The 18,481-nt window shown below is 41.9% G+C and overlaps 1 protein-coding gene across 3 annotated transcripts; it reads left to right on the plus strand.

The window, feature by feature from the left end:
* Positions 1-1,951: 1,951 nt before the first annotated feature.
* On the plus strand, positions 1,952-18,213 carry LOC116982057 (protachykinin-1-like). 3 transcript variants are annotated; one of them, XM_033035340.1, is made up of 6 exons: positions 1,952-2,080; positions 2,264-2,424; positions 5,768-5,870; positions 8,851-8,883; positions 14,202-14,255; positions 17,295-18,213. In XM_033035340.1, exons 2-6 carry the CDS (start codon positions 2,299-2,301, stop codon positions 17,345-17,347), a joined length of 369 nt encoding a protein of 122 aa, XP_032891231.1. In that variant the 5' UTR covers positions 1,952-2,080; positions 2,264-2,298; the 3' UTR covers positions 17,348-18,213. The 3 variants fall into 3 exon arrangements, with proteins under 3 accessions (XP_032891231.1, XP_032891233.1, XP_032891232.1); XM_033035342.1 differs by having other exon boundaries at positions 1,977-2,098; positions 2,260-2,424; XM_033035341.1 differs by having other exon boundaries at positions 1,977-2,098; positions 2,263-2,424.
* The last annotated feature ends 268 nt before the right edge of the window (positions 18,214-18,481 follow it).

The raw sequence follows: 18,481 nt of genomic DNA on the forward strand, positions 1-18,481 counted from the left end.
ATATCACCCCCACTCTGCCATATGATATATACATCAACATTGCCAGTTCTACCAATTTACCCAGAAATCCGTTCTATCATCAGGATTACCAGCTTCACAAACTCACCCTGAAATCCAGATTAAAAGCTCCATCAAACCACTATGCATCCAACATTACATTGTCCCACTGATCCACATTAACATCCCCAGTAGCTCAGTCACACATCCATAATCAGAAATGGATCAAAATTGTTGGATATACTCAGCAGGTCATCCCGAATCAGTGGAGAGAGAAAAAAAGTGCATGTCAACAGTCCCACCTTCAAATCAATTTAACCCAGATCCAATATATTTAAATGAAGAAGTCCTTCCAACTCACATCCCCAATCTAGTGATTCAGTTTCCTTCCTCGAACTCTGACATGTCACTGTGTTGATGAATACTTTCTCAGGAGGTATCCAACCACCGGCATCCCAGTCTAAAACAAAAGTCATTTCTCATGGGATTATTCCTTTGGCTATATTCTCATCTGGGACCTTCCCTCTTGGAACCCTCATATTTGCTGACCACACAGATTTATACATTCCATATTTCATACAAACATTCGCCTATTCATAAGGAGAGAGATATGGACAATAAAATATATTTCTGGGTTTAAAAAAATGAGAGTGGAAGGGTCGTATAATATATCACGAATATCGTCATTTCTATAACAGGCCAGACTAAGAGGAAGCGCCATAGCACAGCATAGATACAACGGGCCAAATGACCTGGTTCTAGTACAACTTCATGGCTCAGGTCAACGAGTAATGTGACCAGCGCTTCTAAAGGGAATTAGAAAAAACGTCACGGTTTATTAGACCAGGCAACTCCCTGAAGGGTCTGGAGAGATTTGAGTATAGGAGCATGGAGGTTCTACTGCAGTTGTACAGGGTATTGGTGAGACCACACCTGGAGTATTGTGTACAGTTTTGGTCTCCAAATCTGAGGAAAGACATTCTTGCCATAGAGGGAGTACAGAGAAGGTTCACCAAACTGATTCCTGGGTTGTCAGGACTTTCATATGAAGAAAGACTGGATAGACTCGGCTTGTACTCGCTAGAATTTAGAAGATTGAGGGGGGATCTTATAGAAACTTACAAAATTCTTAAGGGGTTGGACAGGCTAGATGCAGGAAGATTGTTCCCGATGTTGGGGAAGTCCAGGACAAGGGGTCACAGTTTAAGGATAAAGGGGAAATCCTTTAGGACCGAGATGAGAAAAACATTTTTCACACAGAGTGGTAAATCTCTGGAACTCTCTGCCACAGAAGGTAGTTGAGGCCAGTTCATTGGCTATATTTAAGAGGGAGTTAGATGTGGCCCTTGTGGCTAAAGTGATCAGGGGGTATGGAGAGAAGGCAGGTACAGGATACTGAGTTGGATGATCAGCCATGATCATATTGAATGGCGTTGCAGGCTCGAAGGGCCGAATGGCCTACTCCTGCACCTATTTTATATGTTTCTATGCTTCTATGAGGGGGGTCTCGACCCGAAACTTCACCCATCATTTTTCTCCAGAGATGCTGCCTGACCCGCTGGGTTACTCCAGCATTTTGTGTCTCTCTTCCCCATTAACATTACATATACGACACGATACGATAGAACTTTGTTTGTCCCAAGAGGGAAATTGAAATATGTTAACGGAATAAGAATATCACGAGCTAGAAGTTTCGATAGTTTAACCGTTTACGTAAAGTGTCTGTCGTTGAACAGGTGCCGAGTGACAAAAACGGAGGTGCGTTTTTTCTCAGGGAAGGTCAGATTGAGGGAGGGTTCTTGCATCCTGAGTCCTTAATCACCTTCGTTGCAAATGATTCTTGCGTTTCTGACCTATCCCGCATTGGCTGTATCTTCGCCCTTCCCATGTTAATTGTCAGGAGGGCGCTTCTTATTTCCCTCCTTCCACTGAATCTGAAACGACAGGTCGGTGATTCATTCGCTTTCAATAACAAAAAGGAGGGTCTTCGTCCTCTGGATCACTGTGAGGTTTCCTATAAATGAGCCCTGGGCGCACTAAGGTGCCAGAGAGAAGCCAGAGAGGCAGGTGAACCCGCGCCGAGGTTGTGAAACTCAACTTTGTAATATGAAGATATAAGCTTTAGTCGTAGAACTCTCTCTGTCTCTCTCTCTCTCTCTCTAATTACTCTCCTTCTTTCTCTTTGTGTGAATATATTTTAGCTTTTACTTTCCACTTCGATTGATATCGTAGGTTGAGTCACGTTCTTTCCCTCCACTATAAGTAGGAGTTCGGATCTCAAGACTTGTCATCACACCGCCCATGAGAATGGAGAGCGTAAAAGCCATCCTTCTGCTGATTGCAGTGATCGCACACACTTACTGCGACGAGGAGCCGTCGCCAGCTGCCGAGAAGGATTCGTGGAATCTGGACAGCGAGAAGTGGCAGGTAAACCCGTGCCCATTCACTTCGTGCGGCGCTTCTAAACGTGTTAAAGCTGGAGTAACTCAGCGGGGGACAGGCAGCGTTTCTGGAGAGAAGGAATGGGTGATGTTTCGGGTCGAGACCCATCTCCAGACGTATTCGACCCGAAACGTCACCCATTCCTTCTCTCCGGCGATCGCTGCCTGTGCCCGCTGAGTTACTCCAGCTTTTTGTGTCTATCTTCGGTTTAAACCAGCGTCTGCAGTTCGTTCATATACACTTCTAAACGCGTTATTCTGCTCAGGAGAACCGTGCAATACAATGAACTCAAGCTGAAACGCAAGCTGAGAGTAGGGACAAGACGGGCGTTGGAATTGTGGAAACACGAGACTGCAGATGCTGGAATCTAGAGCAAAACACAAAGTACTGGAGGAATTCGGAAGGTCAGGCAGCATCTGGAGAGGGAATGGGAGGGCGTCTGGTGTCGGGAGATAGACACAAAAAGCTGGAGTAACTCAGCGGGTCGGGCAACATCTCTGGAGAGAGGGAATGGGTGACGTTTCGGGTTGAGACCCGATCCTTCTTCAGACTGGTCTCAAGGCTGGAGTCTGAAGGCTCCCGACCCGAAACATCGCCTGTCCATTCCCTCCACAGATGGTGCCTGGTCCGTTGAGTTCCTCCAGCATTGAGTTTGTGTTCAAATTGGAATTGTGAGACAGGAACAGTGTAGATGATGGATTGGGAGTAGGAGTAGTGGGTAAGAAGCTTGGTCCGGCATGATGAAAAACGCTAACCTATATGACGAGTTAAATGAGAATAGGAGAGAATTATTACATGTTTCACTCTCCAATGGCATTTCGTCTCCAGAGATCAGACTTTGAGTTGGTGTCCTCGAATCTCCTCAGTCAGCGCGACGGGGATTGTCAGCTGAAGAGATATAAGAGTATTTTACGCAGGGTAAAGGGTTAAGGCGATAGGGGCAAGAATTAATACGAATCAGGGGGCAACGTTTTCACTCAGAGGGCGGTAGGTATATGGAATAAGCTGCCAGAGGAGGTAGTTGAGACAGGTACTATAACAACATAAAAAATCATTTGGACATGTACATGGATTAGAAAGGTTTTGAGGGATATGGGCCAAACGCGGGCAAATTGGACTACCTAAAATGGACCGTTTTAGTCGGCACGGACGACTTGGGTTGAAAGACCTGTTTCCGTAATAAAATTCAATTGCGGGTGCTAGTTCATACCAAAGGTGGACACAAAGTGCTGGAGTCACTCAGCGGGCCAGGCAGCATCCCTGGAGAAAATGGATAGGTGATCGTGATGTTTTGGGTCGGGACCCTTATTTAGGTTGTTTGCTGTTCGTTGTGTACACATTCTCCTCTTCCCTGGCCAATGTGTCAACTCCCCAAAGTTGGAACCCGATCCCGTATTCTAAGCTCTTTTCCGTAACTTAATTTCCCCATGCCATCCCCGTCGCATCCTTCCTCTTCGCATTTTGTTTTGTTCCAGTATTTATGATTTGAGATTAGCAGCGAGCCGACAGGTTGCCTCTTGGCGCCATATCATACACATTCACTTTCCAATGTCGTTGTGCAAACCCGAGCTTTTTGGAATTCACCCGGACAGAGCCAGGCGTTAACTTGTGAGCACCCCACGACGTTGGAATCTCACGCGGTTCTCACCCGCTTTCCTGAGGTTCGGGCAGCACCTGAGATCAGCGAGTTGTGTAGATGTGACGGAGGTTTGATTGAGGATAGCGAGCTCTTTATCCCAGTGGACTGGGAAGAAATAGACAAGTAAATTGTTACACCAGACTCGATAGTTGTGGCCACAGAGAACACAATGATTATTTCCAATAATTGGAGCGGCACAAAGTATCTGCTGGTAGAGTTGCTGCCTGACTTATTATACAAATTATGCCAACGGTGGTGGAACAAGCTGCCGGAGGAGGTACTTTAGACAGGCCACTATCGCAACGTTTAGAAACAGAAAATAGGTGCAGGAGTAGCATTTCAATATGATCATGGCTGATCATCCAAAACAGTACCCCGTTCCTGCTTTTTCCCCATATCCCTTGATTCCGTTAGCCCTAAGAGCTGAATCTAACTCTCTCTTGAAAACATCCAGTGAATTGGCCTTCACTGTCTTCTGTGGCAGAGAATTCCACAGATTCACGACCCCCTGGGTTAAAAAAAATTGAAGAAACATTTAGACAGGCACATGGACAGAACAGGACAGGTTTAGAGCGATATGGGCCAAACGCAGGCAGGTGTGACTCGTGTTGATGGTACAAGTTGGTCGGTTGGGGCAAGTTGGGCCGAAGGGTCAGTTTCCACGCTCTGTGGCTCAATGACTCACTGCGCCAGAGACTGGAGTTCAATCCTGACCACGGGTGCTCTCTGTGTGGAGTTTGCATGTTCCGCGTGGGGTTCCTCCCACATCCCAAAGACGTGTTCGGGTTGGTATGTTAATTGTCCTCTGTAAATTACCCTTGCGTGCAGAGAGTGGTATCCGGCAGGAATTAATGGTAATAAAGCGAGAATAAAATTGGATTAAATTAGTGTAAAAGGTTAAATGGTGGCAACAGGTGGGCCAAAAGGATCTGTTTCCGCGTTGTATCTCTCTAAAAATAAACTTGTGACGTGGACCAGGTCTCCGGTTAGTGCGTCCCACCAACTTTCTCCAAACCGGCTCCACGCCGCTGTATCGGAATTCATGCGCTTTTTAAATGTTAGCCATAGACTCATTGTCACCGGAATAAATAATCATGAATTCAACGATAGACGACGATACATTCTGAATATTTCATCAACTAAATCACACGTGTGAGAAAAAAATACCGATGAACTCAGAAAGGCAAGGAATGTAATTTGACAATGCGTTTTATAACACAGTTCATGTCTGCTCTGTACACAAAGTGCTGGAAGGGACACAGTGGATCAGGCAGGACATGATCTTATTAAGCCTCTAGGAACTGGTGACCAAGGCAGGGAAAAGGAAAATACTTTTTACAAGTTTATATCCCAGACGATGGAGAATGGGCAGGTGGCGTTTTTGGTCGGAAGATCAGTCTGAAGAAGGGTCCCGACCCCAAACGTCCTCAGTCCATTCCCTCCCACAGATGCGGCCTGTGTTTTTGCTCAAGATTCCAGCATCCGCAGTTCCCTTTGCCTTCGCGCCTTGAGTACCTGAGCTCCCAGCCACCCAATTGTCAATCCAACAGGTTCTACGTTTCATCCCAAATTTCACTTCAAACCATTTTCTCCACCGCTCAAATATCTGCCGGGAATTAAATGCATTAATATATATATTTTTAAAGACTGGGAATAGAAATAATATTGAACCTTTTGCGCTATCTTCAGGAAAACCTACCAGAAGACACCAACCTTATCCAGCAGTTTGCGCGCCTGGTAAAAAGAGCAAAAATTGATAAATTCTACGGCTTGATGGGGAAACGCTCTTCGGGTAAGCGGTTCCATCTGATGTTATTCGTGTATCCCTCCTGTGAGTTTAATCTATTGCTTCAACTATTGCGTTATCTATCGCTATCTTTGGGTAAATAAAAAGTTTTTTTTTAATTCTATGTTATCTATAGTGGAGGCTTCTTGTCCTTTCATAATTGCCTGCACATTGTGAATGTCCTGAAGATAGACACAAAAAGTTGGAGTAACTCAGCATTTCTGGAGAGAAGGAATGGGTGACGTTTCGGGTCGAGATCCTTCTTCAGTCTTCATTCTGAAGAAAGGGTCTGGACTCGAAACGTCACCCATTCCTTCTCTCCAGAGATGCTGCCTGACTCGCTGAGTTACTCCAGCATTTTGTGTCTATCTTCGGTGTAAACCAGCATTTGCAGTTCCGACCGACACATTGATCATGTGCTGATCATTGATCCTGCTATTCATGGTTACGACACAATGAACTGCAGATGCCGGAATCTAGAGCAAAACTCAGCGGGTCAGGCAGTAGACGTGGAAGGAAAGGACAGAGGTCCCGACCCGAATCGTTGCCCGTCCATTCGCTCCACAGATGCTGCCTGACTCGCTGAGTTACTCCAGCATTTCGCCTTCCCAGTGATGACATTTGCCATTGTTCTGTTGAAAGATCATTTATCCGCCACATCATGTACCTGCGCCTACTTAAGACCATTTGCTAACATTGTTCCCATGTTGCACAAGATCTCGGACGACGTTCTAAAAATTCTGAAGACAGGTCCCGTCCCAAAACGTCACCTATCCATGTGCTCCATATATGCTGCTTGACCCGCTGATATACTCCAGCGCCCTGTATTCCACACAGGATTCCAGCATCTGCAGTTCCCTGTGCCCTCATTTTAGTGCTTGCATGATTTACGGTTTGTCTCCATCCTAGTATCAAATATTGTGTTTTTGATCTTTCTCTCCCAGTAAGAGACCATTGGACTGTTTTTCAAAACTTGTAAAACCCCCTGCTAAAATTCTCCATCTTTTGGAATGTAAAATTGTGAGAAGCCTATTCCTTTTCCCTGCCTTAGTCATCGGTTTCTGGAGGCTAAATAATATCATACACATATTATTTTACCACTATTACACAATTGATTATCGTGCATTTTATTCAATTTAATTTAACATTCTGGCTGATATGTTATTTGGTTCAGTTTAGAGATACAGCATGGAAACAGGCCCTTCGGCCCACCAAGTCCACATTTTCCATTGATCTCCCATTCACATTAGTTCTATGTCATCCCACTTTCTTATCCATTCCCTACACACTAAGGGCGATTTGCAGAGCCCAATTAACCTGCAAACCCACACGTATTTGGGATGTGGGAGGAAACCCATGCGATCACAGGGAGAACGTGCAAACTCCACACAGACAGCACCTGAGGTCGGGAACAAATCAGCATCACTGACACCGTGAAGCAGCAGCTCTATATTGCAAGATGAAATTACGATTAATATTATACCAATAAGATTAATTTTATCCCTGCTATAATTTGATTAATCTTTTCACAAGGCTTCAGCATTTAAGAAAATTATCACCGTATTGGCTGACGAGTTCAATACCAATCTTGGTTTTGATCTTCAATAATCATTATCAATAATTATAACTATTTTAAATTATGTTTCAATCTTTCTTGATTAGAACTTTAATAGTTTATAATTTTACATACTCTCCTAAACTGACATTAATCTTTCCAATCACACACAATTAAAATGACAGCAATTAATGCACTTTTCCCTTGAATAGCTGCCATTAACATTTAATGGAGATTTAATTGCTCACCAACTTCCTTGCTGTTTATCTTTTCCTTTCCACTCACTTACAATTTACAAATTTACCGATTGGACACTTCATTGGGAATCTATGTATTTCACTTGAAACAGCATTTGCTGCTTTGCTATTCATGTACCTGTCCAAATGTCTTTCAAATGTTGTTATAGTACTTGCCTCAACCACTTAATCTGGCAACTCGGTCCATACACCCACCTGCCTCTGTGTGAAAAAGTTGCCACTCTGTTTCCTATTAAATCTTTCCCCCTCTCACCTTAAACCTATGTCCTCTGGTTCTTGATCCTCCTACTCTGGGTAAAAGACTCTGTGCATTCACCCTATCTATTCCCCTCATTATCTTATACACATCTATAAGATCATCCTTCATTCTCCTGCGCTCCAAAGAATAAAGTCCTAGCCTGCACAACGTCTCCCCGTAGCTAAGGCCCTCAAGTCCTGGAAACATCCTCGTAAATCTTCTCTGCACTCTTTCCAGCTTAACAACATTGTTCCTATAGCAGAACAGAACACGGTACTCCAAATGTGGCCCCACCAACGTCTTGTACAATTGTAACATAACACCACAATTTTATACTTAATACCCTGACTGATTAAGTCCAATGTGTTGCAAGCCTGTGACTCCACTTTCAAGGCACAATGTACCTGCACTCCTAGATCCCTCTGCTCTACGACGCTCCCCAGAGCCCTGCCCTTCACAGCAAAGTTTGATTTTTGCAAAAAGATTTCATGTTTTGTTTTCAAAGATGTTTTGTGTTCTCACTTGCAAAGCCTCAGAGATGAATAGAAGAAAGAATGGATAAAACTAGATAAAAGCCCACACACCTGTGAATCCACCATAAGGTTTGCTAATGTTATATTTGTCCTAGGAATGACTTGGGCTATACCACCTCACCTATTTTTCTGAATAGTGTTTGTGGATCTCCCCATGGCTGGCTGACCAAAATATGATTAAACTTGGTTTTGTTTTTATCCATTGTTCAATATCAAACTGGAACATCCTGTCCTTTCTCATGCCTGAGATCTAAACCCACAGGTGAATTACAGATAGCCTCTGGTATCCTTGGAACCATGTTAACATCTTAGGAAATGTGGTGATGAGATATTATACAAATAGTTATGAGCAGTATTCATTCAGATAGTTTTCCATGTAACATGCAGTGTTTTTTTCTTTCAGGCCCAACACAAGCTGGAATTGTTGGCCGTAAAAGTAAGTCTGTCTGAATGATTGTGTTTATTGTTAAGGTGTATGCTCTCAGAAGGCATTAGTTATAGACCTTAATAGACTCCTAAAGGCATACAGCATGGAAACAAGCCCTTCGGCTCATGTCATTCACGCAAAACAAGATGCCCCATCCAAATTGGTCCCATTTTCACTAATTTTGCTCATATACTTCTGAACCTTTCCTATCCACGTACCTGTCCAGGTGTCTGTTAAATGCTGTTATTGGATCCACCTCAACTACCTCCTCTGGCAGCTCATTCCATACACCCTCTGAGTGAATAAGTTGTCTCTCAGGTTAGTATTAAATCTTGCTCCTCTCCCCTTAAATGGACATCCTCTGTGCATTCACCCTGACTATTCCCCTCAAGATATTAAACAACAAATTAAGTAATTAGTTAATTACCGAGGCACTGCATATAAATAAGAAAGTAAAAACAATTCCGGAAAGATCCTTGAAGATCTCTGGAGTACATAGAATGGAAAACAGAAGTAATTAATCAAAGTATTCTCATGCAATTAGAGAGCTGAGAATGGAACTAAGCAAGGACTGTCCCACTGAGGGGGACAGTAGGGGAGATGTGTTAAAGGCATGTGGTAAAGACCACAGATGGATACAGCAAAACAGGTGGCACGATGCACTACCATCACATTTACAAAGAATAGTGCCCATAGCTCAGATTAGCGTTATTTCATATCTGTGCAGCATGAAAATCTAGTTCGGTAGTCTCGAGCAAAGATTTGAAAAAAAGACAGGCATGGAATCTGGGAAGTAATAAAAAGGGCAAGACATTTCAAGGAGGAAGAGAGGCTGGAGGTAATGGTTCTCTAAAGCAATGTGCTTTTTTGGTTCAGGGGCAGGGTGATGATGATAATCGTACAAGAGCTGTAAACTGATGGGAAATCATTCATAATTTCAGCAAATTAACCAATATATAGAGAAGCTTAAATAATTGTTTAGTTTGATCTCATAATGACATAACCACTTCAGGATGGTAAAGAAGGTGTTGAGTCTGCTTGCCTTCATTGCCAGGGGCACTGAATGGAAGTGTCAGGGAGTCATGATGCAACTCTATGAGAGTGTGGTTCAGCTGCATTTGGAATATTGCATGTAGTTCTGGTCGCCCCATTACAGGAAAGATGACGAGACTTTAGAGAGGATGCAGAGAAGGTTTACCAGAATGCTGCCTGGATTAGAGGGGTTCAGCTCCAGGGAGAGGTTAGATAGACTTGGATTGTTTTTGCTGGAATGTCAGAGGTTGAGGGAAGACTTGATGGAAGTATATAAAATTATGAGAGGCATAGATAGGGTAGACAGCCAGAGCCTTTTTGTAACTTTTACTTCCGCGCATTATACCGCAACAAATTCACTGAGGTCCTGCTGCTGAATTAAGCTACATTTTCATTTACTGTCGTTTCACAGAGATTACAAGTGTCTATCGCAGGTTGAGCTGAACCACACAAACTCTGATTTTTTTTTTAAATTCTACTTAAGCGAACTGAAATCCAGAGAGTAAATTGCATTCATGCGAGTTTACTTTGCATCAGTATCACTAAAGATGTTCTCTGATTTTAACATAAAGATAAGTATCAACAACCATTCAGTAACGGTTCTTCAGCTGGTCAGACAACATCTCTGGAGACAAAGAATGAATGACCCACAGAGATGACCCACTGAATTACTCCAGCAGTTTGTGTCTATCTTCGTTTTAAACCAGTATCCGCAGTTCCTTCCTACAGAGTAACATGTTCCTACTGCTTTGACAATCAAAAAAAAAGTAAACTGTTTAAGAGAAGATTTGAGATAAATAATGATACAATTATAGAGCATGGAATAACTCATTCAGGAGATCAACAGGGTGTTTTGTTTCTGAGGGCTTATCATTCATACTAATCCATACCGAAAAATACTTCCCATTTCCAAGACTATTTTTTAATCCGACTTCCATCACTGTAATAGTCATAGGGTCATACAGCACATAAGCAGACCCATCAGCCCATCTTGTCCATGCCAACCAAGATGTACCTCTATGCTAGTCCCATTTGCCCACGTTTGGCCATATCCCGCTAAATCATTCCTATCTGTGAGCCTGTCCAAATGTCTTTTAAATGTAACTATCGTACCTGCCTCAACCACTTCCTCTGGCAGCTTGTTCCATACACCTACAACCTGTATTGTATGAAAAAGTTGGCCCATGTGTTCTTATTAAATCTTTTTCCCTCTCACTTTGAACCTATGCCCTGGAATACTTGATTCCCGTACCCAAAGAAAAAGACTGTGTATTTAAACCACTCATGGTTTTATACATTGTTGTCAGATCATCACTCAGCCTCCTGCAATTGAAGGAATAACAGCTCATCTTTTTGAGTCCTGGCAACTTCCTTGCTGTTCTATCCAACCTTTCTGCAAAACTAAAATCTCCTGCGCCTCTGCCTATGTTTCTTAAGTGATGATTTCAATTTATTTCATTTAATTCCTCCTGTCTAGAATCACTGGTAAGTGATGGAGTCACTAATTACCTAATCACCAAATCAAACCCTTCATGGCACCTTTGCAGCTTATTACATGTATTATAATTTATTTGTATTGTATGTAACGGATACTGGGCTACATCAGGCTAACGGAATTAAGGGATATAGGGAAAAAGCAGGAACGGGGTACTGATTTTGGATGATGAGCCATGATCATATTGAATGACGGTGCTGGCTTGAAGGGCTGAATGGCCTACTCCTGCACCTATTTTCTATGTTTCTATCTCTCTTACAATTTTGGGGGCACTGTTGTCAGGTGCGCAGCACACCACAGCTCTCATAGCCTTCTCATGCATTTCTGAAATAATTTTACATTTTTGACTGTATCTATGGTGTTGAATATTAACCTAATAACAACCCTCTCAACCTCCTAAAAGAGCTGTTCCAACCTCTTGTTATGGAAGTGGCAGTCTCAGGATAGCTACTTAAATCCTGGTTCTCATGCCAGCAAGCTGTGCCATCTCCGTGCACCATTGTTTAACATCCCAGGTTTTGAAAGTAATGATAAGAATCACACTTGAAACAGAAATGTAGTTGAATTCTTCCTTGTACTGCGTGCCTCTGGGGCCAATCCCGTTAGAGTCTATCTTTTACCTGAAGCAGTCCAATAAAATAAAAGCAACTTTAATTACTTTCCCTTTTTAATATCAGTTCAGAGAGAAATTATGCTAAAAGCATTGGGGTTTTATTGCATACAAGCAATCAGACTATAATTACATTTCTGCCAAACCGTTAGTGTTCTGAAAGTCAGAAGCTATCAATCTTACATTGCTAATACATGACCCACGTCATTTGATTGCTAATTCCTTCATTTTTTCCCCAAGGATCCATTGTGCATTTGCTTTCACATTGAAATATTTATTAGCTCTGTTATTGTGAAAAGTCTTGCAGTAAACAGCAGAGATTCATTCATTGTAAAGAACACACCTCAACATTAAGTGCCAGTAAATTATGCTTTTCAGATCAGATTTCACTTTAGATCAGATTTCACAGCATTCCCATGCACGTTTGGCATTGTGTAAAGAGAATAAATGTCATCATTGACATAAAATGGTCTGCAAATGTTTATAAACAGTAGTATATAAACTAAACTGGGCAATGCGAGTTTGGTTTATTTACACAAAACGGGCGGCACAGTTGTGTAGCTGATAGAGTTTCTGCCTCACAGCGCCAGAAACCCGGGTTCGATTCTGACCTCTGGTGCTGTTTCAGTGGAGTTTGCTCGTGCTCCCTGTGGCCATGTGCGTTTCCTCCGGGTGCTCCGGTTTCCTCCCACGTCACAAAGACGTGCGGGTTTGTAGGCCAATTGGCCCTCTGCAAATTGCCTCTGGAGTGTAGGGAGTGGATGAGAAAGTGGGATAACATAGAACTGGTGTGAATGGGTGATCGATGGTTGGCGTGGACTCGGTGGGCTAAAGGGCCTGTTTCCATGCTGTATCTATAAACAGAGTGGTTGAGGTTTTGGTTCCCAAGAGAAAAATATTGAAACAACAAAAATGCTTTCTCCGAATGTGATCATAAGGTCATAATTGATAGGAGCAGAATTAGGCCATTCAGCCCATCAAGTCTACTCAGCCATTCAATCATGGCTGATCTATCTCTCCCTCCTAAACCCATCCCCTTGCCTTCTCCCCGTAACCAGTGATGTGCCAATGCAAGAGGATTGAAGGTTATCTGGACTAATTCGCAGGGTATGAGTGAGTCTGGATGTCCAGCGGAGAAAAGGCAAGGCAAGGCAAGGCAACTTTATTTATATAGCACATTTCATACACGAGGCAGACTCAAAGTGCTTCACATAAAGACATGTCATACAATAAATGAAATAATAAAATGAAATAAAATAGAACTAAAAGAAAAGAAAAGCAAAATTAAAAATGCATTATAAAAAGTGCAAAAGTTAAAAGTGCAATGTAGTTAAGATTTAGCTGAAAGCTAAAGTAAACATAAAAGTTTTCAGTCTTGTTTTAAAAGTGGTCAAAGTTGAGGCAAGTCTTAAATCTTCAGGAAGTTTATTCCAGCTATTTGTTGCATAGTAACTAAATCCTGCTTTCCCATGTTTTGTATTTACTCTGGGAATCACTAGCAGATTGGTTTCAGAAGATCTTAGCGGTCTAGAAGGCTTATATAGTGGAAGCATGTCAGTGATATACTTTGGCCCTAAACCATGTAGTGATTTATAGGTGAGCAGCAGGATTTTAAAATCAATTCTCTGACATACAGGGAGCCAATGTAAGGATTTAAGAATTGGTGTAATGTGCTCAAATTTTTTGGTCTTTGTTAGAACTCTAGCAACAGCGTTCTGAACAAGCTGTAGCTGCCTGACAGTTTTTTTTTGGAAGACCTGCAAGGAGACCGTTACAATAATCTAGCCTACTATTAATAAAGGCATGTACAAGTTTTTCTAAGTCTTGAGCTGACATGAGTCCTCTTAATCTTGCTATGTTTTTGAGGTGATAGTAGGCCGATTTTGTTACTGATTTGATGTGACTGTCGAAATTTAAATCTGAATCCATAATGACCCCAAGATTTCTGGCTTTGTTTGAAGTTTTCAGGGAAAAGTGGGGCCCTTCCTCGGAAGTGGGTGCAGAAGCATTGTTGAGAGAACAGCACTTCTCAATATTACCAATCCTAACTTCAATGAACTGAAGAAAAAAAAATAACATGTAACATTTGATTCTTTTCACAAGATGCACTGTGTATTTTAAATGGATATGAGGAGATGCAGAAGTATGTTTAATTCCCATTTATGATAATTTTTCCTATCTTTAAATTAGGACAAAAGGGAGAGATGTTTGTTGGACTCATGGGACGTCGGTCTTCAAGTGCTGGTATGTCACTCGTATCTGAATTTGTTTTTTTGATTGAATTAATTGATTGAGAGATCCAGCATAGAAACGGGCCTTTCAGCTCACTGAGTCTACGCCAACCATTGATCACCTGTTCACACTAGTTCTATGTTATCTCACTTTCCCATCCATTCTCGACACACCAGAAGTAATTTAGAGGGCCCAGTTAATCCACAAACCCACGGGAAACTGGAGCAACTGGAGAAAATCCACATGGTCACACAACGAACATACAAACTCCACACAGACAGCCCGGAAATCAGGATCGAACCCAGTTCTCTGACGCAGTGAGGCAGCAACTCTACCGCTGCGCCACGGTGCCTCTTCCTCGTCCTCACTCAGTGTGGGAACACAGCAGGTTCTGGTCATTCAAATCCACTTGAATTTATCAATCCTCATCACATTCCATTTTTCACATCACAGCTGTCTGGAAAATTAATGTAAACACTTATTTACATAAATTGTAGCTTTTTAATGAGGATTTTGGCTCATTTCTGTGGTCCGTTAAAAGAGCAATACACATGAAACACTTTTTGCATTGACTACCAGTAGCAAACTCACCAAGTGCAAGTAAAGAACAGGCCAGTTGGGCAGAATAGACTCTGCGATATGATCCCATTACATGCACAAACTTGACAAGAATAAATACAGCTCACTACTCCTTTCTCCTTTGCCTCTGACGAGTTGGCTTAATCCATGTATTTATCTTCCAACCTCTGAATATGATCGACCGCACGCAGTGTGTTAATATTTCCTTCATTTTATTTGGCTGTTAGCACCAATTAAACGGAGACAATCCAAACAATATGATTAGAACTGACAACATAGCTCACTTAATAAAGTTCACTATTAATCAGCTTCAATCCGAATGATTGGATTCATGGGTTAAAAAAACTAAGTTGAGAACATTTAAAATCATTTGGGCAGGTACATGGATAGGAAACCTTTAAAGAGATATGGGCCAAAGGTGGCAAAACGGGACTGGCGTAGACGTGGTGTCTTGATCAGCATTGACACGTTGGTTTGGAGAGCCTGTTTCTGTGCTGTATGAATCTATGAAAAGCAAACACACAGTTCTTCAGATCGGTAGCATCTTGCCATATGTTTCAGTAATGTGAATTTCCTAAAAGCTCTTCAGAGGGCTAATGCTACTCATTGCCATACAGGATGATGCCAGTTACATAGAACACAAATTGGTCCTTTGGCCCACAATGTCCATGCTGAACATGATGCCAAGATAAACAAATCTCATCCCATATCCCTCTATTCTCTGCATATCCATGCTCCTATCTAAAAGCCTCTTAAATACCACTATCATATCTGCCTCCACCACCACCCCCAGGATTGCTTCCAGGTACCACCACTCGCTGTGGGGAAAAAAAACTTGTCCCACACATCGTCTTTACACTTTGCCCCCTCTCACTTTAAGGCTTTGACAATGAGAGTTTGGTTTGGGTTTATTATTGTTACATGTTCCAAGGAAAGGTGAAAAGATTTATTTTGCATGCTATCCAAACAGATCAGATATACCTGTACTATACATAAATATAATTGTCAAACTCAAGTACAATAGATAGAGCAAAGATACAGATGTGCAGAATATAGTTCTCTGCATTTTAGCACACCAGTTCCAAAGACAAATTCCAATGTCCATAATGGCATAGAGATGAATAGGACAGCTTTTGGAACGACCATTCAGAAGCCTGATAACAGCGGGGAAGAAGCTGTTCCTGAGTCTGGTGGTGCATGCTTTCAATCTTCAGTATCTTCTGCTGGACGGGAGCAGGTAGAAGGAGGGATAACCAGGGTGGGACATGTCTTGGATTATCTTGGCTGCTCCTCTAAGGCAGCATGAAGTGTAGATGGAGACAATGGTGGGAAGTCTGGTCCGTGTGATGGACTGGGCTATATATATTCAACTTTGCAATTTCGCCCTGGAGAAAAAAACCATCTGAGCTAGAATCTCCAAACCCTCTCAGAAAAATTGCAACTTCTATTTCATCCATGTGGTCAGGATTTGGAATCCAGATTCAGAGGTGGAAGGCCAGCATCTAAGTTACGGCACTAAGGGATGTTGTATCATAGGGAAGAGCAATGGAGACACCACCAACTAATGGCCATCCCAATTCTAACTAATGTATCAAGTAAAGTTAACTTAAATTAATTGAATTGATTGATTGATTGATTGATTGATTGATATGGACAGCATGCAAACAGGCCCTTTGGCCCATCGAGTCCAAGCTGGTCACTGACCCATTCAAACCAGTTTTATGCTATCCCACTTTCATGTGATTGTGAAGACCGCCAGCAGGATTATTGGTGCTCCACTCCCTTTCCTGCTGGACATATACAGGAAGAGATGTATCAGCAGAGCCATCTCCATCATCAAAGACCCCTACCACCCACCGCATCACATATTCTCCATCCTGCCATCTGGGAAGAGGTACAGGAGCATTAGCTGCAAAACCAGCAGGATGCTCCTCAGCTTCTTCCCGCAGGCTATAAGACTGATAAACAGACTTTGCCCCCTGCCAAAGTATCGCGCACCAACCACCAACCTGGACACACTTGAGCAGAGCCACTGTCGTGCCGCTGCCGATCGGAACGCCTGTTGATGTTTAGTAGAGAGTAGAGTGTTTAATTTGTTCATGATATATATTTTTTTATTTCTATTTATTTTTTACTGCACACTGAATGGACACTGGTTGAGCAACGTTTTTTTGTTTCCTCTGGGTATGTGAGTACTCAGGAAAATGACAATAAAGATATACTATACTATACTATGTCCAGTCCGTACACACCAGGGGCAATGAATAGAGGCCAATTAACCTACTAACCCGCACATCTTTGGGATGGGAGAGGAAACTGGAGCACCTGGAGGAAAACTACGAACTCATAGGTGGTGATATTTTAATTCTAAGGGAAGTCTTGCAATTCTAGATGATTAAAGGTAAAATACTGATAAATCTGCTGAAACACCAGGAAACCCGGTGCACTGAATTTCATTTTTCTATTTTTCAGAGACAGCACCTGAATGGGAAAGAATTCAGTACTATGGAAGGAGGCGCAAATAATGTAGTGCAAATGTAAAACCACACAAATGCCCTCGACACCATACCATCATGAAGGGCATTTTTTTTTGGTTACGTGACCACGAATCCGAAGGTTGTGCTCAAGTTCCTCAGAATTTAGGGACCATCAAGACTGATGTGAAGCCTCCACTTACACCAGTCTAGCATAATTTGTCAAAGTTGTTAGATATTTTAATCTCTTTATGTAAATCCTCTCAGTTAAAGGTCACAATGACACAGGAATCCGAATCAAACAATGGTAATAACCACCAATAGAAATGGATGACGAATGTTCATACTAATGTATTTTTGAAACTTGCATTAAAAAAAAAATAATTAAAGAATTGAAGTCACAATTGTGTGCTGGAAATGGATCAGGGCTCTGTGGTATCAATGCACTGTTAATTTCATGGTTTTAACTCAGTTAGATTTAAGTTTAAAATTCTTAACAATATGCACTCCTAATTAAATGCCATTTGTTTAAAACAGAGCTTTGACAATTCCTATACATTTATTAATAGCCACCTGTGGAGAGAAAGAATGAAATCTCGAGTAACCTAAATGTAAAATAGTTTTTTAACAATGACTTTTGAAAACCCAGAGTCCAAATAGATGCATGTTATGTGCTTATCAAGATCCGGACAGGTGAGGTTTCATATTCTTTCAATTGGCTATTATTAAATTAATCAACATAAAGTAATATATTGAGTTCACAGTTTTACGACTTGTGGTCTACCAACTAGGAAGCAGGAGCAGCTATCCACTTTACCAACAAAAATGTTAATTTTCCGTGTCTCATTGAAACTGATGGTTCTTTTTGTGTCTGTTCTATTGGATCAATAAAATATGCATCTTGTAAAGTGTAAAAACTGATTTATTCTGTTCGCTTACCAACATCGGTGGGATTTTATGCAGACAGGCAACAGAACTGCGACATATATGATGGAAAATCCATAATGTTAATAGGAAGCACCCATTGACATATTCCCATGGTTATCCTCTCAAAGTTGCAGCTGTGTCCACACTTTCCCAATAGACTTATGAATGAAAGTTCAAGTTCAACTTCACATTTATTTGTCACATACACCAATTAGGGGTACAGTGAAATTGAGTTACCATGTAGCCATACAATCATAA

The sequence above is a fragment of the Amblyraja radiata genome, chromosome 16 (assembly GCF_010909765.2).
Source record: "Amblyraja radiata isolate CabotCenter1 chromosome 16, sAmbRad1.1.pri, whole genome shotgun sequence".
NCBI classification, from domain to species: Eukaryota; Metazoa; Chordata; class Chondrichthyes; order Rajiformes; family Rajidae; genus Amblyraja; species Amblyraja radiata.